At 35.8% G+C, this 24,042-nt stretch overlaps 1 protein-coding gene across 1 annotated transcript; it reads left to right on the top strand.

Moving 5' to 3' along the window:
* Positions 1 to 7,611: 7,611 nt before the first annotated feature.
* On the top strand, positions 7,612 to 20,703 carry psidin (phagocyte signaling impaired). Its single transcript, XM_089645410.1, has 6 exons — positions 7,612 to 7,678; positions 7,864 to 8,088; positions 9,020 to 9,748; positions 12,663 to 13,231; positions 14,972 to 15,649; positions 16,536 to 20,703. Exons 1-6 carry the CDS (start codon positions 7,612 to 7,614, stop codon positions 16,815 to 16,817), a joined length of 2,550 nt encoding a protein of 849 aa, XP_089501536.1. The 3' UTR covers positions 16,818 to 20,703.
* The last annotated feature ends 3,339 nt before the right edge of the window (positions 20,704 to 24,042 follow it).

The following is a 24,042-nucleotide window of genomic DNA, read 5'->3' as shown; positions in this document are numbered from 1 at the left end:
GGACAACCAGCCCTTGAAACTGCACTTGCTAGGGTTCCTTCCTAGAGCTAATGGGATTAAATGATTACCAAACCACTCGAATTAGAACAATAACACTCACTAATTGTTGTTATAACTCACTACTGACACTTTATCTTTATAACTTGTTGAAGTAAAAGGAAGCGGGAACTGTTAGATTGTAACAGGAGAGCAGGAACTGTAGTATTATTGTAACAGGAAAGCAGGAACTGTATGGTTATTTGTTATAACAAGGAAGCGTGAACTTTCTGGTTGTAACAGGAAACTTGAAAAGGAACTGTCGACTTGTAACAGGTATTTAAAACTGATTGCAACAGAGAATTAAGAACTTTTCGTTCTTTTTAACAGGAAAGCAAGAACGATTTAGTTTTTATTATAATGTAGGAGGAATGGTAGTTTTTCGTGGCAGAGGCGACTGGCCTCAAAGTGCCGGCACAGGTGACTGAGCCAAGCTGTGAATGAATGCGATGAGTGATGGAGTGTTTTGTGTGTTCGGTTTCCAGGTAGAGGTACGAGTAGCTCTTTCTTACTTCGAGCGGAAGAAGTGGAACAATTTCTCTCACTATCACCAGCTGACTAGCGGTCTGTTCGCTGTATGCTGGGTAACGGTATCAATTATTATTGTTTTCTTTTATTATACTACACAGGGGCGGACTGAACATTTTTTTAAATTAGATGTTTTAAATGTAATGGGTTCAACCACAAGGCTATAGATTGCAGAAACCTAAAATCTTGTCCGAAATGCGCAAAAAATCATGACGTAAAAGATTGCATGGATGAGGATATTCAGTGCATCAATTGTATAATGACGAGTAAAAGATTAGGACTGAAACTAAATTGTAGTCACTCAGCCATGAGTAAGGAATGCCCAATTTATAAAAGAAAACTAGAAGCAAAAATGAGCAGAATTTCTTTTTTATAAACAAAAGTTACGAGAAATATGAAATTATATACTTGAACATACAAAGCATCATAGCACACTACGAAGAGGTCAAAATACTTTTAGAAGAGAAGAAACCTTTTATGCTTATGATGAGTGAAACACATGTGACTGAAGATATCCAAGATAGTGAAATTATATTTGATCATTATAATACCATCCGTTGTGACTCGCATAGCAGACATACAGGAAGAGTGATGATTCTCTTAAATAATAAAGTTCCATATGAAGTGATATCAAATCACCAATATGAAAAAAATTGTTGGATTTTAGCCATCAGCATTAAATCAGGAATCAAGAAAGGTGTATATACTGTTATTTATAGATCACCAAACACAAGTAAATGCGACTTCTTAACATATTTTCAAAGATGGAGCATGGAAAATTTGCAAGATGAAAATATTAATATCATAGTTGGAGATTTTAATATAAATGTTAAAGCAAATGCAGACATATACACAAATAAACTGAAATCTATTATTCAAACTGCAGGTATGAAACAATTAGTTAAAGATTTCACACGAATTACTAATACCTCTAAAACATTGATTGATCTGGTTATCTCAAATAAATTTAACCTATGTGTTAATGTATTAGATAAACCTAAAATTACCGACCATAATATGATTCAAATTCTATTAAATGACAGAGAAAACTACAACTCCATTAAAGAAACACAAGTAATAACATTTAAAAATTACAAAAGATACAATAAAGAACTCTTCATTCAGACCTTAGAGACTATTGATTGGAATGAAATAAATCAAATGGAATATAACAAAAAAGCTGACCAGATGATATTAAACATTAAAAAATCCATTGATGAAGTAGTTCCAGAACAGAAGATACGTAAAGGAAACAATAATAAATGGTTCACAAAAGAACTACGCACAATGCAGCACGATAGAGATACATTTTACAAGAGAGCACTCCTTACTAATAGTACTATGGATTGGAATAACTACAAAAAAATGAGAAATAAACACTCTAAAGACATAAAAAGAACGCATAATGAGTACATAAAAAATAAAATAAACTCGGAAGGAGGGGATCCCAAAAAAATTTGGAAAAGCATTAAAGAATTAGTACATGGCGATAACAAAAACAACATAAAAATAGTAAACTTCCCAAAAGATATAAACGAAGAAAACATGGCTAATAGCTTTAATAAATATTTTATAGAAAGCATCACTCAAATTAACAAATTAATACCCAACATTGTTTTCAACCCCACAAATGATAATAACAACTCAAACAAAGAATTATTGGTCTTCAGAAAAATAACTGCAGAATATTTATTTAATATTTTAAACAAAATTAAATCAAAAAATAGTTCAGATGGATTAACTATTAGTCTGATAAAAGATGCTTTTCCAGTAATTGGATCTACTCTATTAAATATTATTAATCAGACAATTGAAGAGGGAAAATTTCCACAGTCATGGAAACTGTCTACCATTATACCGGTCCCAAAGGTTAAAAATACCAGAAAATGTGAAGAATTTCGACCAATAAACACCTTACCGAAATATGAACAGATACTTGAAGTGATAATAAAAGAACAAATATTGCAATACTTAGATGAACACAATATTTTATACCAAGAACAATCGGGATTCAGATGTAATAATTCTTGTGAAACAGCGTTAAATGTAATCGTTGAAGAATGGAAAGAAGGAATGAATAGTAATAAATTTATCTTAGCAATATTCTTGGATTTTCAAAGGGCATTCGAAACCATAGGTCGAGAAATATTGATAAGAAAGCTTAAAGAAATTGGTTTCTCAACTCTAGCCATTAAATTAATAAAAGATTATTTGAAAGACCGAATACAGGTAACAAAAATTAATAATCAATTTTCAAAACCAATGGAAAATAAATTAGGAGTACCACAGGGATCAGTCCTTGGACCTCTATTGTTCATACTCTATATTAATGACATGGTGAAAATATTTTCACAATGCAAAGTACGACTATTTGCCGATGATACACTTATATATATAATTGGAGAAAACTATGAAGAACTAATACATATTTTAAATAATGAACTAGATAATGTATCAAGATGGCTAAAAATAAATAAGCTTAAATTAAATACAAAAAAAAACAAAATGTATGGTAATTGGTTATAAGAAGACATCCAGTGAACGCAAAATCAAAATTGATGGTGAAATTATTGAAAATGTTACCAATATAAAATACTTGGGAGTTATAATAGATTCCAAACTGAACTTTAACAAACATGCGGAATATACCCAAAAGAAAATTGGTAAAAAAATATCTTTTTTGGGAAGAATTCGCCAAAAACTGTCCGAAAAAACTGCAATCACCATTTATAACTCCATTATTGCTCCACATTTTAATTACTGCTCAACTATCCTTTTCCTGTGTAACGACCGAGAGCAAAATAAATTTCAAATTCTCCAAAATAGGGCAATGAGAACAATACTCAGACGAAATAGGTATTCAAAAGTAAATAAAATGTTAAACGAACTAAATTGGCTAACGGTGAAACAGATGTTGACCTTGAACACGATGATATTTTTACACAAAATTGTAAACAACCTGCTACCCAAATATTTTTCGAATAAAATTGTATACAACAAGGACATACACAAACATAAAACTAGGACGTACAATCAAATTAGGCTACCAAAGAAGGACAAAGCGATTACCCAGAATAGTATATTATATAAAGGGATGAAATACTATAACGCGCTGCCGGAAAACCTTAAGTCTGCCCCAATTGAAAAGTTCAAGATGTTGTGTAGGAGCCACATCAAGCAAGAAAAAAAAACATAGTATATTTGTATGTAATAATTAATTAGTCATTTGTAAACTTAAATGTACAAATTACTAAAATAAAAACAATAAATAAAATAAATAAAAAGCAAAACACTTTGATGTAAAAAAAAACCATAATATTAAACACGGTGTCCGGAAACTAGTGAAACAAGCTGGAAACTGGAGAATCTAATTTTTTTTTATTTATTTACCGAGCTTATAGTCCTGCTTTAACTCGTCCGTTTTGCAATTCATCAAATTTGTTTTGTACGTTCCGTTTCTGTTTCAAGATGTTGGCGGTTTAAATGGCTCAGTAAAGATTCTCAGTAATGTTTGAAAAACTAATTGTCATTGATATAGACAATTAATTATTCATCACTAACTCAATTTATCTAAAATATAAACTTATCGTATTTTATCTGATACAATACCATAATTATCATTGTTATGAACGCTTTTTGTTATTGGATTGTCGCCATTTTATGTCACCTGTAATATCTTTGTTTTTAGTATATGGACTAACCCACAGATGGAGCAAGATTATTATATAAGGCTAGCCTTAGATGGCGTTATCTGTCGTAAATAATAGGACAATGAATAAGGTGACAACTTCAAGGACGAGATCCAGATTATTCCAACCGCCTGCTAACTAAGATACGAGTATCTTAGTTAGCAGGCGGTTACGGTATACGCCTGTTTTGATTTATGCAAGAAAAAAACATGGCCAAAAAGTGCCTTTTATTTTATTTTGCGGATGAACATAAGGAGGAAGCATAAATATTTAATTTTTTTTCGATCATTTTATAAATAACTTAATTTGCCACATTATACAATAAAATCATAACCGAAAATGGGTTTGTAAGTAGGAGATTTTGAACTTTAAAGCAGTTTTAATAGGCCTTATACATAATTTTTTTCTGAGCTTATAAAAAAACTTATCTAGAAAATATTCGATTATTTCAAAGGCCAAGATGTATTCTACTCGCAGTATTTTATTAAAGCATCTGAAACATTTCTAGGCGACCAAATTTTCAAACCAAAAACACATTATTTTGCATTACTACGCATGGCATCGCCTTAAGAGTTTGAAATAATCTCGGAGATACCATATAATAATAATAATTATAATAATAATTGGATGACTTGTTTTTGTGCAAAATCACCTCAAGGGCGCTGTACAAACTTATAATACATCTCTACAGTGATCTATGTTATTACTTAACTATTAATGGAGATAATATATTATACAGTACAATACTTACCTGGTAGGTCACTTAAGATTAATACTTAATTAACATTATATAATTGTTTATTAGCGAAATTTAGATACAGGATTTAGGACATAATTGGAAAATTGAATATAACTGGACTTTCTCTTAGGAGTAGTATATTTAATTTAAGGATACGACAGCAAATGAGAAGAAATAAGAAAATATATCACTTTTGGGCGCATTTAGACTGCCTTCTGGTAAATCCAACATCCAACCCTGTTTATAAATTATTTTGTTAAGATGATAATCCAAATAAAATAGCATTATGATTGACTGAGAGTAGTGAAGTCCTGTTTTAACTCTACCGTTTGGCAATTCGTATGTCTGAAAATTTGTTTGTATGATCCGCTTCCGGTTTTTACTTTATTTGATAACTGTGAATGAGCTTTTCAATATTATGGTAGGTTCCTGCCTGAAGAAAGTTTTAAAAAGGAACTGTCATTCTTAGAACAAATTGAATAATTCCTTATTTGAAATTAAAAAATGTTATGGTAGTATATGTATAGCTACGTATTTAAGTATCTACTTACAAATCGGCTGTGGATCGATTTGCCGGCTTCTTTGTTTCCTCCTTCTTACAACATAAATTACAATTACCTCTTGGATAAAATGTCTCTATTGAAACTTTCAGAAAGAAGAATAAGCACAGATTCAATACTGTTACAAAGAATACTACATTTTAAAATTGACTGTCCCGAATTACTTCAATGTATCAATATCCATGTTTCCAAAAAACATGCCGACATTTCTTACCTTTTTACTTCAATAACACCAGGACACTAGCTTACCAAAATTCTCCGATTCCGAGACTTCACAATCTCGGAAACAAATATTCTGATCTGGGTGATATATTTCATTTGAAAACTAATCAGTATATATGTTGTATATTCCATCATTTTTATTCTTCAAGACACAAATAGACCTATGTACCCATATAACTTCTCCGCTTCTACTATTTTGTTTTTTTGAATCTTTTAAATTCAATTATATGCGTGAGGTCTCATTTTTGCCATCATGTTTACATTCTTCTTTATTTTATTAATTTTTAAGTGTTTACTCTGATACAAAATGCTTGTATTTTAAAAAAAAAGAAAAGCCCACTAGAGCGTGTAATAAATAAATAAACATGAGTCACCGTACACGGCAATAGGCATTTCAAGCAAAGTTTCAATTCTGAATAGTGGTCTTACACCAGGGCGATACTGAGAGTATCTTCTGCACTGGGACGTGCCGCATGTTTGTAATTAATAAATTAGCGTATTATCCAAGGTGGATATTTTCAATTACGAACTTACCAAATACAAGAGGTCCGTGGTTTGTGAATAATGTTATGTCTCTATTGTTTATATGTCTATTATGATTTGATGTATGTCTACAACCTCTTTCCATGGCTATAAATATATTGATAAATGTTTTGTTTTGTAATTTTTCGTTTTATATAATCTTTAGTTTTGTATAAATTTTTAAAGTCACAATCCTTTCTTACAAATTTAATTTACTTATTCCTTATTATGCTGTCTCAGTAGAGGTAAGTCACAAGTAGGAAATCCATAATTGGTTTTATTTTGGCTATATAATACTTATGTACAAACTGAAATAAATGTAAGCTGTCGATTTCCCGAAAATTAATAAATAACAAAAATCAAATAAAATTCGCGACCTTCGGATTACTAGTCGAGCACACAGGCCTTAAACAAATGTCAACAGATTGTTCACTTACAGATATTAATTATAGGAAAGCTGATGTCTCATAACATGTCATTATTTTATGTAGTTTTATATTTATTCAGCTCACAATAATTGAAAACTCCCAGTTTTCATATTATATTATTGTAATATAATATTACATAGTCCGTTCAAGAATTTTATTTTTATTTTACCAAATACATATTTCTTTCGGTTATTATTTATTATTTGTCCTCCAAAATTTCAGTTTTCGCTGTTTTCCAATTATTATTATTATTATTTATTAATTTAAACACCCTAATAGGCTTTTACATTATGCATATTTTACATAATTTACTGCATAATACAGTGACAATAGAAGGTTTCATAACATCAACACAAAAATAATATTTTTTTTAAGTTAACAACATATCTACAAGAAAACAACAAATAAACGCAATCGCTCTAATGCTACATAAAAATGTCATTCAGGTATCTCTTAAAAACAAGCAAACTTATATGAAATATGTCGATATTTGAGGTGAATTTGTTTTCAAGTGTGTGAAAGCGAGAAATAGGTGCATGTTTTTATTCATGTTTTCCAGAATTACGAATGAATGTTAATCAAAAACTTGTGTTGAACTCATAAAATTTATTATTTACGTACAAATATATATATTCTAATATCATTATAAATTTGATTTTGCTCGTAAGCTAAATACCTAATACAAATGTTGAATTTTGAGCGGGAAACTCGTACGTTATTATTCTTGATAATAGATGTCTCTGAAATCTCTGAATCGCGTTAGTAATAAGGATAACTTTTGCATGTCATAAGCGTAATACGAGAAGTGACAGTCGTGGATACTGGTGAGCGTGTAGCCGGCATGGCGTAGCCGCTGTAGCCGGTCGTTTTGTCTTCTCCCGTCAAAAATGGCGGCGAAGTCGCAGCATGTGCACGACAGTTGCGTTGTCGAACGCCGCTTGCGTCCGATTTACGGTAAAGTACGCTCAAGTCTCGCCACTAAATACCCGCGTCCTCCGATGTGTGTGCTTCCTCCATTTATCAGAAAATTTTACCGCTGACAAGGGTCGTAAACAGGCCCGATCGTCCTTGCCGACCGCCGACCCATCCGTCAGAAAGTGAACTGATTTGTAAATATGCGTGTGTTGTGTGCCTTGCAGATTGGCTGGATGTCGGCAATAACAAGAAGGCGCTGCAGGAGATAGAGAAAGTGCTGAAGAAGTCTCCCTCGCTGCAGTGCGCGCGCGCCCTGAGATGTTTGGCCACTTGGAGGTTAGGGCGCGAGCGGGAGGCGCTGGGCGGGCTCGGCGCGTTGGCGGCAGACCTGCCGGCGGACGATGCCACTCTGCAGGTCATGACCATCTGCTACCGCGAGTCCCAGCAGCGTGAGTGCTTCTGCAACCACCGTTCTCCAAATCTCTCCTCTCTTCATTCATCATTCTGTTTTCCTGTCATGTGATTCTATTTTTGGGTCCGAGTGAAATCTCCTAAATCTATCAAGTTAATGTGTTACAGCGAGTCCAACGTCCTGAATGTCACTATCACCGACTCTCCGAACGTTTCCACACTTCATACATAATTATATTTCTCCATCATGTAATTCTATTTTGGGTCTATGTGAAAAAGCTTCTAAAACTATCAAATTATAATAGTGTGATGGAATTGATGGGTGAGATGAGATGACTTTAGAAAAAGATTTCCTTAATTAGAATTGCACATCTTGTTTTTGAGTAAGTTTTCAGAAAATATGGCCTAAATTGTGCAATTTAATATTTTATTTCAACTGCAAACATCTTGATATATTATGTTTAATGCCATAGAAATAGTCGTGTAAATTGAATTAGATTTCATATTAAACTGACAGCCAACCGGGTTTCGCTTATCTCAATTTTCATCAGGGCCATTATATTAACTTTTTTCAATTAATATATTTAATACATAATGTCTCGCCCCGAGGTATTTGCTTCCTTCGAAAAAGTAAATTACATTTCCGTAAATAATAATAATATTTTTAAAGCCAGCTCTAGGTTTATGGGCCAGCGTTGGACGGAGTTTGGCCCAATATCAAGATTATATGTGGGATCAAACCATTCACACCGTGGCGGTAAAATTGTCATAACAAAAGTAGGTATCGAAAAGATGGCGTTTGTATTAAGACGTAACATTGTCAGGAAGGTACTGGTTTGCTTCTCGCACAGTGCCAAAATGTACTTACATATCTATTTGTCTCGGTATTAGGATGTTGATTGTTAAAGTTCATGAGACCTGTCGTACGGCATATTGACGATATATAAACATACAATACCTGTATTTCAGTGGACAAGGTGTGCCAGATGTACGAGGCGGCCGTGAAGAAAGATCCGCAGAACGAGGAACTCCACACGCATCTGTTCATGTCATACGTCCGCGTCGGAGCACTGGAACGTCAGCAGCACGCAGCCATGCAGCTCTTCCGCCACAAGCCCAAGAACCCCTACTATTTCTGGGCCGTCATGAGCATAGTCCTGCAAGCCACACGCGGCGCAGGAAGTACAGATCCGATACGACGCGGGGTGCTTCTAGAACTAGCGCAACGAATGGTCGATCGCTTGGGAGAAGAAGGCTTACAAGCGGAGCAAGAGTTACGATTGTATCTCCACGTTTTAGAGCTTCGCGGGATGCAAACTCGCGCTCTTGAAATTCTAGCAGGACCACTCGCAGCCAGACTCCTACCCGGTGCGTGGCCTGCGGCAGCTCTACCTTTACTAACACAGATCTTGGCGTGGCGTCGACTTAACCGCTTGGCGAAAGGTCTGTTGAGAGAATCGCCTGATCGCTGGGATTACTATCTCGTGTATCTGGATTCTGTCTTCCGTCTGATGGCCGGTGAAGGTGAAGTTGGGGACACTCCTGGAGAGGGAGAGGAGCAGGCCGATGATAGTCTCGCGCTGTGTGCCGCTTTTCTGCGATCCTGTGGGGCGGACAATAAGAAACCCCTCCGAGGGCCGCACCTCGCTTTACTGGAGTTTTACCAGAGGCTCAAAGTGCAGGATAAAGATCCTCAAAGTAAGTCCACATTCATACTATGTACAATGATTTCAAAACCCATCCGAGCAATGTTATGATTAAAAATCAAATAAATAACTGTCCTAATTCTCACTAAAGTTATTCTGTTTGAGCAAATTTTATTGAACATAATATCAACACTACCTATTGTTTAGTTTTGTGCAAACTAAGATTAATCTGACATATCAGATTGCTCCATATCGTTGCGCAAACAAAATTGTAAAGTGATAGATTCTACTAATGGATAGGAATCTTTAATAATACTGGTGTGTCTGATATATCCCAACACAACAAAAATTGATACGTATAAAACTGCTATATTTACAATGATGTATTAAATTTAATCACTTCGCCATTAAGATCTTGTTACACAGTCAGAAAAGTACCGAAGGGAAGATAAAATATGACAAATGTAACACAGAACAAATGTATCCCATTCATTATTACATCAGTTGTTTCTTTGCCTCAAAATAAGCTGATGATTTTTTATTTATTGTTATTAAGTTTAATTTGTAGAACTCCATTTTATTTTTTTTTTATTTTTTATATATACAATAATATTATTATTGGGTTTATAAAAACAGTTTATTTTTAAACAAGTTCTGCTGTGTAATTATTATTACGCGTGACAGCTGTTTCGCCCTCTGAAGGCATTATCAAACTGTGGGTAGCCCACTTACAGACGATACATTTATATTATTTCTAGGTAGGTATTTTAATTTCATTTACTGATTTCTTAATTGATTTCTAAGTAAAATATTAAAAATTATTAATGGTTATTACCCCAGCAAAGTTTCCCCAATTAGTGTAATGTTTAAATTTGACTGAATGTCTTTATGTTAGTTATTCCCAAACGATGACTCATAGGGTTATTTTAATAGCATAATTAAGTACTTCATAGTGCACTCATATTTGCATTAGGTTTGAAGATATCTAGTAGGGGTGAACGAATTATATTTGTTTGTTCATTAATTAGAATAGCTTTCGGATTATTAGAGTTTTTGTTAATTTCTAATTGCTCTAAAAGATTCAGTTTACGGCCTTTATTTTGTACGTGTAACGGAGTTGGTTTATTATTATCATTAAGTGAGTGATTTTCATCTAGGAGATGTTTGGCAAATTGAGATTTTATTTTATTATTATTTTTAAAAGATCTTATATGTTCTTTAAACCTTGTGTTAAAGGACCGGCCCGTTTGTCCAACATAAACAGCGTTGCATTCGTCACACTGGAGTTTATAAATGCCACTATTTTGTAATTTGAGTACCTTACTTTTTGAGTTTTTAAGAGATGATCCTAAGTTGTTATTTGTGCGGAAGGCAATATCTAAACCACACTTTTTGAGGACTTTGGCAATTTTATTAGATGTCTGTCCGATGAATTCTAAACACCCGAATTTATTATTCGTCTTATTATTAGTCGTTGGGTAAATTAATTTAAGGTTATTTTTGTGTTTGTTATTATTAATTATTTTTTCAATGTCTCTACCCTTGAAGCCATTATTTTTAGCAATAGTTAGGATTGTATTTTTTTCCTTCTCGTATGCTTTCTTGTCGAGTGGGATATTAGTAAGCCTATGTACCATTGAGTGGTAGGCAGATAATTTATGTGACCATGGGTGTAAAGATTTATAATTAATGGTCGTATCTGTAAACGTAGGCTTACGGAAAATTTCAAACGTATGTTTATTATTTTCTCTACCGATAGTTAGGTCTAAAAAATTAATTTTATTATTACTCTCTCTTTCAACCGTAAAGCAGACAAGAAACCGTCAAGCATGGTCACATAAATTATCTGCCTACCACTCAATGGTACATAGGCTTACTAATATCCCACTCGACAAGAAAGCATACGAGAAGGAAAAAAATACAATCCTAACTATTGCTAAAAATAATGGCTTCAAGGGTAGAGACATTGAAAAAATAATTAATAATAACAAACACAAAAATAACCTTAAATTAATTTACCCAACGACTAATAATAAGACGAATAATAAATTCGGGTGTTTAGAATTCATCGGACAGACATCTAATAAAATTGCCAAAGTCCTCAAAAAGTGTGGTTTAGATATTGCCTTCCGCACAAATAACAACTTAGGATCATCTCTTAAAAACTCAAAAAGTAAGGTACTCAAATTACAAAATAGTGGCATTTATAAACTCCAGTGTGACGAATGCAACGCTGTTTATGTTGGACAAACGGGCCGGTCCTTTAACACTAGGTTTAAAGAACATATAAGATCTTTTAAAAATAATAATAAAATACAATCTCAATTTGCCAAACATCTCCTAGATGAAAATCACTCACTTAATGATAATAATAAACCAACTCCGTTACACGTACAAAATAAAGGCCGTAAACTGAATCTTTTAGAGCAATTAGAAATTAACAAAAACTCTAATAATCCGAAAGCTATTCTAATTAATGAACAAACAAATATAATTCGTTCACCCCTACTAGATATCTTCAAACCTAATGCAAATATGAGTGCACTATGAAGTACTTAATTATGCTATTAAAATAACCCTATGAGTCATCGTTTGGGAATAACTAACATAAAGACATTCAGTCAAATTTAAACATTACACTAATTGGGGAAACTTTGCTGGGGTAATAACCATTAATAATTTTTAATATTTTACTTAGAAATCAATTAAGAAATCAGTAAATGAAATTAAAATACCTACCTAGAAATAATATAAATGTATCGTCTGTAAGTGGGCTACCCACAGTTTGATAATGCCTTCAGAGGGCGAAACAGCTGTCACGCGTAATAATAATTACACAGCAGAACTTGTTTAAAAATAAACTGTTTTTATAAACCCAATAATAATATTATTGTATATATAAAAAATAAAAATAAAATAAGCTGATGATGTTTTTATTCTGTAAATCATTTAAATTTAATTTTCAGGTTTATTAGGAGACGCCACAGAGCTGCTTGTCCAATACTTCATTGTGTTTGGCGGCAAGCCCTGCTGCGTGGCAGACCTTCGTCCCTACCTCCCGCTGGGCTCCAACCTGCCCCCCTTACTCCTCGCATTAGAACCCCCGCCGGGGGAAGAGGATGCCGTCTCGCTCCAACGTCGTGTCACCCTGGCCCAACTCTGCTCCTGTTGCGGTGCGCCCTGGCCGAGCCTTCCCGACCTCGCCTGCGCGCCGCTCGAGGCGCACAAACGCTGGTCCGAATCCCTGGCCACGAAATCTTCAGCTCCGTTACTGCAAGGTCTGAAAGATCTAAGAGTCGCGTTGCTGGCTTGTCCCACAGATTACCATTGCAAATTGCTGGCAATGAAGTTCTACCACACGCTGGGGTGCGCGTGGGGCGCGCACTCACTGCACGAGGAGTTGGACGTGAAGCATGTGCAGTTGGACTCGTTGTGTCACCTGCACCATTCGCAGTTGGCGCGGTCTGGCTTGCTGGCAATGGCGAGAGAGATCTATATCCAGACAGTCAAGTTCTTTACCAGTAGCTATAAAGACGTGAGTATCTTTTCTTATAGAGTAATTACATATTAATCATTTTTCTTCTTTCTTAATTCTTCAAATATCAAAGTTAATTTTCAAGTTCTGTGAAAGATTTTTTCAAGTTCTGTTATTATTTCATTTCTGTCAAGCAACTAGCCTATAATGATATACTAACAAAACTTGAATAAAACTTTCACAGAACTTGAACATGTACGTTGAAATTTGATGAATTGTTCAAATTCTCCGAAACAACCCGTCCTAACAGTTATGACAAAGACTCGGTCGTTACGAAATCAGTTGGATTGTTTATTGAGTTATCGTAGTTAAGTAAAACAATTAATTATATTTGAATAACAGTTGCGGTGACGGCTCGGTCGTGACGAAACCGCTGTTCCGAGGTTGTTTGAATAAAATGTAAAAGAAAAATGAACACGTGGTTTCGGTACTTTTTACTTTTAATTGACTTATTTACTCATTTTATCTTATGGCCCAGTTTAAAACGCAACTTAGGCCTATTCATGTACATGATATTATATTACAAATAGCATATTTCATAGAAATAATTATCTCGAAAACTTATCTCAACAGTTGTGATTTACAACTAGTTTTAGATATGATAAGATTTTATCAATTTTTAGATAATAATTGTCTCAAGAAGTTTTCTCAATAATTTTGATTTTGTTGAACAGTTTTAGACTTTTTTTTCAATTTTTGGTTATTATATTAATATTTCACAATATGTTTAACAGAACCTAATTGAGTCGTCTTAAATTTAAACTGAAGCTGATAGAGCTTTTAATTGGTTTATATTAGTAGAATCGAGCAGAAGAAATGCACAAGTGTTCCAGCTGCTCTGGAGCCAGTGAGACTACGGCACCCCCAATTGGAGTATGCTTGTGAGGCTGAAGGTAGTGGGGAGGGGAAGAGGAAGGTGGGGGAGTACCTGGCTACTCAGATCTAGTCACCAAACATGACCAAAGCCATTTCAAGCGACGTTTGAATTCTGAATGGTGGTCTTACACCAGGGCGATACTGAGAGTATCTTCCACTCTGGAACGTGCCGCAAATATACAAAATATTTTTTTTAATGAGTAATTCGTGAAATAACACAAATGGACATTATATTTACATAGCACATATTTATTTATATGCATATATGTACTTTTTTTCACATATTTCTATGTAACATTTGCCTCCCTTGCAAAGTCTGCGTTTCTACCTGTCTAATGTTAACCTTTGCGATAGAAAATTTGCGATTAAATGATAGATAAACTGACGTTATTTATGTTACGTACATAATTTTGTTCCTTACTGCGATAATGATTCACTTTTTGGCTTTGAACAGTTCAATAGCTTTAACCTGTGGAAAGCCGTAGCGGAAAGTCCTCAGAATACACTTCACCGCCAGATGAAAATATGCAGGACTGCGTGAAAATTACCTTGGCGTATTTTGCTCAGTAATCAGAATAAAAACTACAATGTATTTATTTTTGCGATTGTTTTCTGTTTACGTATTTATCAGAATAGCTAACTTTATCTAAAAACAACAAAAAAAAATCTTGTTTGGGAGACGACTTACATTCTTCAAAGCATAATGCTTAACATCGCATCACAAAAATTCCAGCATGGATGATATTAGAGCGTTCACATGTAACCGAGCTCCGTTGTATAAAAGCCAATCACGTCTGAGCTAAAACCAGTTGACTGGTTAAAGCTATGTTTTTTCAACTAGTAAAATTATTTTCCTCTTTTCAGAGTGTGGATCATCTCACTTTCTCCTACAAGTTCGGGACCTTCATGAAGTTGACGGAACTGATGGACTGGAGGGAGCGCCTTCACAATTCTCTCTACCACGCCTGGTGCTCCGTAGAAGGGACGCATCTGGCCCTGTTGGGGGCCACCACCCCTGCCCAGGCCTCTACCCTACTCCAGGCAGCCCCTGCGCCCCCGGAGTTCCACATACTCACAGATAACAGGGATTTGCAAGTTTCCGCGCACTGGGACGCCCCGGCCGCCCGAGACCAAACAGCTAGAGAAGAACAATTCCGTCAAGAACTCACATATTTAAAAATTCGGTCGTTGCTTATCGAAGGTTTGCGTGCTACGACTACACCTGGACACACAATTTCCATACGCGATCAGTTAGCGGAACTTTTGACTGCGGAGCGAGCTAGGGCTCCCGAAGCTGTGAGGCCGCATAGTGCGGCGGGCCCCCTGCCTTCGCGCCTGCTGTCCCTAGTACGAGGGCCTGCGCTGGATGCCTGTCTGGCAGGGCTGTCCTGTCTGGGAGTGCCCGCCCTTGAAGAGCCCTGCGCCAGGCTGGTGCAGGAGTACTACTCTAAGACCCTGGCTGCGGTGGAGCGTCAGACCACAGCTATAGACCCTCTGTGGACGCACCGGGAGACCATGGAGGAAGTGGTCAATTTCCTCGAGGTGAGCTTCTTTCTTGCACTGTTCATTTATGAAAGGTGTATAAGATTGACACTTCTTTAGTAGAAAGTAGTGTAAGGTGAATATATGACGTGGATGTGAATGATAAAAGAAGTTGAGGATGCCCAAGGTAAACATGACACAATCAAATACTTGAGTTGGATGTCAAGTGTAAAACCAATAGAAGAGTGACTATATAACAAGTCTCGCATATTACGTTAAACAGAATATTTCTTATCTAGTAACATGTCATCTAAAATAGTGGTGTTACATATTAGAAATGTTGCAATTTACTTTCTTTTTTATTCCCTTTCTGTGTTTAAACATGGTTTATATTTTACTAGCTGTCGTTAACCCGACGTTGCTAGAGATTATGAATGGTTTGGAGAATAGTTTAGAGGTTGTGAATTCTAGTGTAACTGAAGGATGCATTTTTATGGCAGAAACAATATTATTGCGGAGAATTGAAAATTTACTTTTAAATTTAAGTATTTATGTCACTTGATTGGGCCATGTCTTCTTCGGATGTCCTCGACTTCTACCATTCTCTTCTACGTCGTACATTCTCCTTAAATCCTTTCTTCGTTTATCACATATGCCACATTTTACTACACTTAAGTATTTAACTGATTGGGCGTCTCCGCCTTTTTATATCATTCACTTCTGTTTACCATATTGTTACTGTTAAAAAACTACATTATATCAACTATGTATTACATTCTGGTGCAGAAATAATGCCCTAGGACACACCCATACAGATATCGCCTTTTATTAATATAGATTTATCTTATTTCTATTAGTTATATAAAGGAGTTTGTACGAAGACAGAGTTGTCTGGCGGTCTATCCTTTCTTAGTTAACGTTATTTATACATATTTTTGTGTTGCAGGTTGTATCCTTCCTGTGCGTCGTATGCGGGCAATCCAGCGACACCGCACGGGGACCCAAAGGCAAGGGTGCGCGCAAACCTGCGGGGCCTCTAACTGTTGCTCTACAGGAAGCAGTCGCAGGTCTAGCCCCCGCGCTAGCCTCCTGGGCCTTACCATCCCAGCTGGAGGCCCTGGGCCTGGAGCAGCCCCTATGCCCGCTGGCCGGAGGCCACGTCAAGGCCTCCGCCTGCCTAGCGCAGGCACTCAAGGACAAAGCTAAGTACCTGGCAGGCCTCGCGTAAGACTGATGGACTCGGTTTCACTGTGATACCTTTATGGAATATGTGCTCTTGTTATTGTTAGACGATGTGCTTATATTGATGGCCGAGTTCGAAACTGTCACAAAATTAACAATAGATAATAGAAACAAATGGAGATATGACAGAGTTGCTGAAATGGCTTTGGGCATGTTTGACGACCAGATCTGGATAGCCAGGTGCTTCCCACACAGTCCCACTGGCTCCTGACGATTGGGGAAGGCATAGAAGCTTGCCGACTCTCACAGAACTACGACCAAACTTCACAGTCTATCAAAGCTTCCCAGCTATGAAAGTGATGCGTTTGGTGTGGGTAGAAACAAAGGTGGGGCAACGCTCCGCTTTGATGATATGGTTGTATGGTTGAACGAGTTTATTAGTATTATTTAATGAGCCGGCAGCGTTCTAATGATGCGCTCATATCTGATTTGTCAAATTATAGCATTCTGGCATGATTTATTGGACTATATAGACAGAACAGATTATTCTCCACAATATGAAAACAAATCCTCTTGTGTCAACACTCTTAGGTGTTTATAAGAACAAAAACATAAAATTTCATACAAAGACGTACCGTAAGACCAAAGACGTTTCCGTATCAACTGTTGATACAGCCGCGTGTGAGTATAGACTTTTTGCTGTAACAACAGTTGATACGGCCGCGTGCAAAGAGTTAATTGTTTTATTATATTTTTGTTGGCGGTGAAGATTTCTTGGATGCTAGAGCAACTATATATTTTTTTTTATATTAACTCCACACAGGAGGCCCTGAAGAAAATAATTTCCCTCAGGGCCTATGTCATCTTTGGGGATGCTGTGTGGAGGGTCTTTTTGTGGAGAGGAAGGAGTGAACATGGGTCTTGAAGAGTCCCATGTTGTAGGAGGGAGGAAACAGAGAGGCCGGCAGTTCGTTCCACAGCCGAGCTGTTGAACTTAAGAACGAATCGTAGAAGCGACCCGTTCTCATGTGACAAATGTCAACTGTGTACAAGCGTTTGGCGTGTATCCCGACTACGCACCGGTGCCGAAGGGATCAATGACGCTAGTTCCTCAGAGCATCTTCCATTGTAATACCGATAGAACAAGGACAGCATACCTACCTGACGCCTGTGCTCTAAAGATTGCAGTCCGTTTGTTAAGATTGGGAAATCTATCAAACGGACCGCCCGTTTTTGCACAGAGTCAAGGGTTTTTTCAGGTATTTTGGGGCTCCGGACCAGAGATGGCTGCCAAATTCGACAGTAGGGCGCACTTGCGATTTGTACAGGGTCAGCAGTTGTGTACTATTAAAGTATCTGCGGGCCCTGTACAGTACGTTCAGCTTCTGAGAGGCCAACTTTGCTCTGGCTTCGATGGAGCCCCCGTACCTGAGCTGGTCACTTATAGTTACACCAAGCATATCAATCGAAGGCCTGTTCGGAAGATTGCTTCCGTTGTATAATATCCAGACAAAATTTTGAAAGTCTCAATCAAGTCCCCCCTTTCTCTTCTTTCTTTAACCTTAGTAGTTCCTTAAGTCAATCTTCATATTGCCGGTCTTTCAAAGCTCTTGCTATTTTGGCGACACTTAGCGCCTGCGGTTTAATATTACACAATAATGGTTCATGTCCCTTCTCCCTTATTTCTATTATTTATGGTTGTAACATTAAATTATTTTGCTTGCGCCAATGAGAAAGACGGTGTTGGCGAGGTCCATTGTAATCCTATTGTGTCTTACCATTCTATTGTTAATGAAAGAGGAGGAGAATTTACAACATATATAATCATGTTTTCGAGTGCAAATGTTACATAGTATACGAATCAGAATTAACGTAGTCATCATAACTTCAAAATGTCTAAAAACACTTCTCAAGTATCCACTGTGCAAATGTAATTAAATTAACCATTAGGATACGACCAACCACAATAGCAGTTTAGTTAAAACATGACTACCTTCAGGTGCACTGCAATGTGCAGTGTATAGAGCTAGGTTTTAGAAGTTTTGAACGCATTTCAATATTGTCCATGAAAATTATTAAGTAAAACGTTGACATTGTAGATGCCTGTCAATTATTTCCATTATATTTGGCTTTGAGATATTTACAAAATATGAGCCGTCTTCTAAGGGTTAATTAAACCCACATGTTCAAATACATTATTTTTTTAAAACTGCATTTTAACAATTCAATAAATAATATATCACTAGAAGTGCCTTCTGTACAAACTTGAATGGAAACAAATGTTCCATTTAGCCCAACTGCCCTGCGTTCCGTCTCACTTACACTCGCCTCATGTTGTAATTCTCCCATCTCATTTGAATTTAGAAAGCATAGTTTTGTCCATAATATAGGCCCGAATTGGGCAAATGTTTGTATATCGAAACACTCCCACAAGGGTAACCAGATAACTCATCAAAATGATAATTCAACACATCTATAAAATGTGTTGTAAAGTTATGAAAAGTGATGAAACAAAAATTAGTTTTTGTTTCATCACTTGACTTTATATCACCTTTTGAAAGTGTGTTGAATTGTCATTTTGAGGAGTTATCATGGAACCTCCAACAAGACACTTCTTGTATTATTCTTTATTCTATGATTTTAACACTCTCAAAAATATGGTGCCTTGTCTTATTAACCAACTTTAAACAAATATCTCACGGCTTAATAAATCCACTTCTAAACTTTGGCTTTTCTGGTATTTTTATGAATTGCTTTATTTTTTAATAAAGGAAATTTAAAATATGTAAACATTTTTTACCATGAGATTTTTAGATTGATTTCCTCTTTGCCAAAGATGTTATTCTACTAAAGAGGATGTTAAAGCATTAATAATCATTGAATTATTTGTACAGCGCCGTTTTTGTGAGAAAATCACCTCAAGGGCGTACTTTGAGCATTATTAATAATGTGATGTTTTTACTTTCTGCTATTTCACAGTTGATGTTATAAAGGCTGGCTTGTTTTAAACTCTCGTCACATTTGATGACCATCATAACATCGATCGGTGAAATTTTGATTTTGAACAGTCCCCAAATTTCGATCAAATTCATAAAATGTTTGAAACAACTCAATCTAAATGATTTTGACTTTTTTTGTGTTAATTTTCATCTTGTTTTGAACTCGGCCATTGATAGTAGATGGAAGGTCTATTAGACTAAATTACTTTGTACGTTTATGATATATTATGATATAATGTTAAACTCTACAGGTTGCTGTGTGGATGCCGGTTGAGTGTTTCGAAAGTGAGATATCGTATTAGTCTCGATATTATGGGGCTTAGATTTTTATAAACATTTCATAATTGTAACTGTTTTCTAATTGACGTAATGTAACATTGTAAGAAATCAACGATGTTATATTATAGCGGATGTATTGGGAGTTGGCGGGTATACAGAAAACTTATCTTATTTATTGTGTCAGGGACTTTATCTTTAAATTAAAAAGTGCTGCATACAGGAGATACCTAATATCGAAACGTCACGCGTTTAAATAATGGAAAATATTGTAGGAATTTATCAATTGTTCACAGAGGTAGATCGAATGTGAATGCAATAGAAAAGAGATTTGAAATTAATGCTAGGCCAATGTGAGCTTAAGAAAGGGATATTTATATACTTTGGAAATGTATAGTGGATGGTCAGAAGAAGGGGTGCAAGGGAATGTATAATGCGCGTGCAGATAGAAGAAATAGTCAGAGACATCCAAAGATGATTGAGTGAATCAAATATTTTAGTCATGTCATTTGAGTGAATCGAATACTTCAGTCACGTCATGTGAGTGAATCGAATACTTCAGTCATGTCATGTGAGTGAATCGAATACTTCAGTCACGTCATGTGAGTGAGTCAAATACTTCAGTCATGTCATGTGAGTGAGTCAAATACTTCAGTCATGTCATGTGAGTGAGTCAAATACTTCAGTCATGTCACTTGAGTGAATCAAATACTTCAGTCATATTATGTGAGTGAATCAAATACTTCAGTCATATTATGTGAGTGAATCAAATACTTCAGTCATATTATGTGAGTGAATCAAATACTTCAGTCATGTCACTTGAGTGAATCAAATACTTCAGTCATATTATGTGAGTGAATCAAATACTTCAGACACGTCATGTGAGTGGATCAAATACTTCAGTCATGTCATGTGAGTGAATTAAATACTTCAGTCAAGTCATGTGAGTGAGTCAAATACTTCAGTCATGTCACTTGAGTTAATCAAATACCTCAGTCATGTTATGCGAGTGAATCAAATACTTCAGTTTGTCATGTGAGTAGCAATCCGACAATGTATGAATGTAAATAAAGCTAAAAGTGGTATGCCAAGACAGAATTGTGCGGCATTCCAACCTCTCAATGTTTAGAATCTCCCTATTTGACCAGAAATTATAATATATGTCAATGTGATTTTTGGAAACTTGAATATTTTTTCCAATTGTGTATATGCAATATATGTAGTTATTTATGTATGTACACAATATATCTTTTAATATTTTCATCAAGTGCCAGTCATCATGTTCAAAGAATGAAGTTTTTTTTTAATGTTAAATGTGTCAGTTTTATCATTGTACAACCAATTTCATACTCCAATACAAATGATCTGATAGACATAAGAATTGGATCAATTAACAGATTATAAATATTTTTTTATTGAAATTTTTTACTCAATTAATTTCACTGTAAAACACTGCAATCTCATTGTATCGTTAGTTTTAAAGGTATGTTTTCTTCGTACTTTCAGTCAATTAAAACTTTACAATGGTATATTTCACAATGATTGTAACCACAGTATATATGTATCGACGAATAATAGATTGCCACAACACACTAATCAACACTACTTGAAGTTGTTGCGACTTTACACAAACTTTCTGAATTTCGGCAGCTTAAAATGTACTAATCGGCAATTTCTAAGAATAATTTTTGTATTTGGACTCATCTGACATTATTTGTCTCGAGTACACCGTAATATGTCTAACATCACAATAATCTGCACTAGTCAATGCATCACATGTTGAAAGATCTATTTAAACCTTGTAACTCAATACATAACCCAATCTGGCAAGATGTCATCTGTGATGACAATTCGTCAGTACACCACAACATAAAATTTTATGGAGTTATATACATGGTGTCCGGAAACTCGTAGTACAAGCGGGAAACTGGTGAATCTACATCACATTTGGAGTCGATTTTGTAGTATAATTGTTTTTGATTTGAGCTTTCGTTTTCGAGTAAATCGAGTCAGAAGTTTTTTTTGCTATTTGTTTTTGGGGTATTATGCCGTGTTGCGCTAACTCCTTCTTTAGCCAACGTTTCGGACAGCATTGCAGTGTCCATCATCAGGGCAGATGTGTTGATGATGGACACTGTTGGCTAAAGAAGGAGTTAGCGCAACACGGCATAATACCCCAAAAACAAATAGCAAAAATACTTTTGGCCGTGAAAATCTTAAATCATATTTGAGTCAGAAGTTGATTTTTTTTTTGATCAAATTCTTATAAATTATTACTGAAGATCAAAGTACCCAACTAATTAAAACTATTTAAAAATTTAAAAGTAAAACAAATAATGACGAAAAAATTTGAACCCTGAAATAGCCAAAAAATATATTTTTTTAGTTTTTTTTTTTTTTTATAAAAATGCTCAAATCAAAAAACTTTATGGTTATTTGGGTTCCCCGTGTGGTATACATTCTCCAGTTTCCGGCTTGTACTACGAGTTTCCGGACACCATGTATAAATAGAGTCTACATTCCTTGCAATATCAGTGTGAAATGATGTTCCCGTGCGGTAAGTAGGAAGGGGGGTGTGGCGGCTGTCGCCCGAATCCTTCCGATGACATTTTGAAGTTATCGCTGGAGACCTGCGCTTTGTAACCGACTGATATCTCTCATCGGACAATGATCCGATATGCTTGACCCATAATTCGAACGCCAAAGCTTACTCTATCTATATAACTCATTGGGAGTTTCTGACTTTTGGCAACGAAACCACAGTTTTCTGCCTTAGTTACTGTGTCATGTGTTTACCAAAGTATTGTAACTCAATCTAGATGTCATCTGTGACGACAATTGGACAGTACCCCATAACATGTTTATGGAGTTTCTGACTTTTGTCAGCAGCATGACAATGTAATCTATCTGAGCTGTCACATGTTTTACTCAATCGGACAAAACGTCGTCTGTGATGTTACTTACACAATAAGTTACTTTGAGATTATGTGATTGCAAATACTCTAATGTAATTACTTTGCAATGTTTTGCTAATATTCTCAGATTCCTTATTGTCTTTATCCCCCCATATTGCATTTTTATGAAAGTATATAATAATACTTTACCTAAAAAGTGCCAACACCCCAGCAAAGGTTCTCCTAGCGAGGTGTTCACAGGTGAACACTTCTTATTAGATAAATAAATCATATTTTGTGTTGATTGCGGCTAGCATCTATTAGAAAAAGACCTGATAAGTTTGATGGATTTCATAATACATATTATAGTTTATCTGGGAATCCTTCTGTATTTTTTTTTATAAATGACCCAACGATTGGGATTCAAAATTTGAGAACATAAATTAAATTTTCTGGATATCTTGTGACAAAGACACAAAGAAAAATCATTAAGTTCGCTCCATTAGAAAGGCTTGCTGATAAGCCATTTAACATAGGCCTTAAGAGAGACCCTTGAGGCAAGCCCGGCCAGCTCCCAATGACCACACTTAATATTGTTAACGTCTGCCATATCATAAGTTACGTCAGAAGAGGTTAGGTCTAGATCGGGCCAAGCAGGTTGTAAAATTTGTATAAAATACTGAATAATTATTGTAAATATTTTTATGAAATGCCTTTGACATTTTACTTTTGTCAATAAAAAAGTTGAGAATGTCCTTGGTTTTCTTATTCTGTACCCCATCATCATCATCATGGTGCTGAATCCCATTCAATTAGGGAGGCGGGTGTGGGTACCGCCGCCCCCGGGAACTATTCATTGGATAACCAACACCTCTGTCATGGGTAACCCCAAGTAGTTTGCTATGTTTGGTGACTTAGCAGGGTTTCTCAGGTTTATAGGGTGAGATTCTCGGATGGGTCTTAGTGGCGGATGCGTCTGCCCACCAGCTGCGTGGTAAGCCGGATCGGGAGACCCTTTGGCTTGTACAACTGGACTCTCCTCTCTCGCCCCAACACCCTGTACCGCAGTCGGAGGCATGGATTCATGCATCAATCCTGGAGA

Source organism: Hesperophylax consimilis, chromosome 22, assembly GCF_061612785.1.
Source record: "Hesperophylax consimilis isolate HC1 chromosome 22, BYU_Hcon_1.0, whole genome shotgun sequence".
Taxonomy (NCBI): Eukaryota; Metazoa; Arthropoda; class Insecta; order Trichoptera; family Limnephilidae; genus Hesperophylax; species Hesperophylax consimilis.
This window is presented reverse-complemented; position numbering and strand designations above follow the sequence as displayed.

Excerpts from the sequence above, each read along its gene's own strand:
- psidin (XM_089645410.1), top strand. The coding sequence starts at position 7,612 with ATGGCGGCGAAGTCGCAGCATGTGCACGACAGTTGCGTTGTCGAACGC. Across the intron at positions 8,089-9,019 it reads CTACCGCGAGTCCCAGCAGC|TGGACAAGGTGTGCCAGATG; the intron begins GTGAGTGCTTCT and ends CCTGTATTTCAG. Across the intron at positions 13,232-14,971 it reads TTACCAGTAGCTATAAAGAC|AGTGTGGATCATCTCACTTT; the intron begins GTGAGTATCTTT and ends TCCTCTTTTCAG.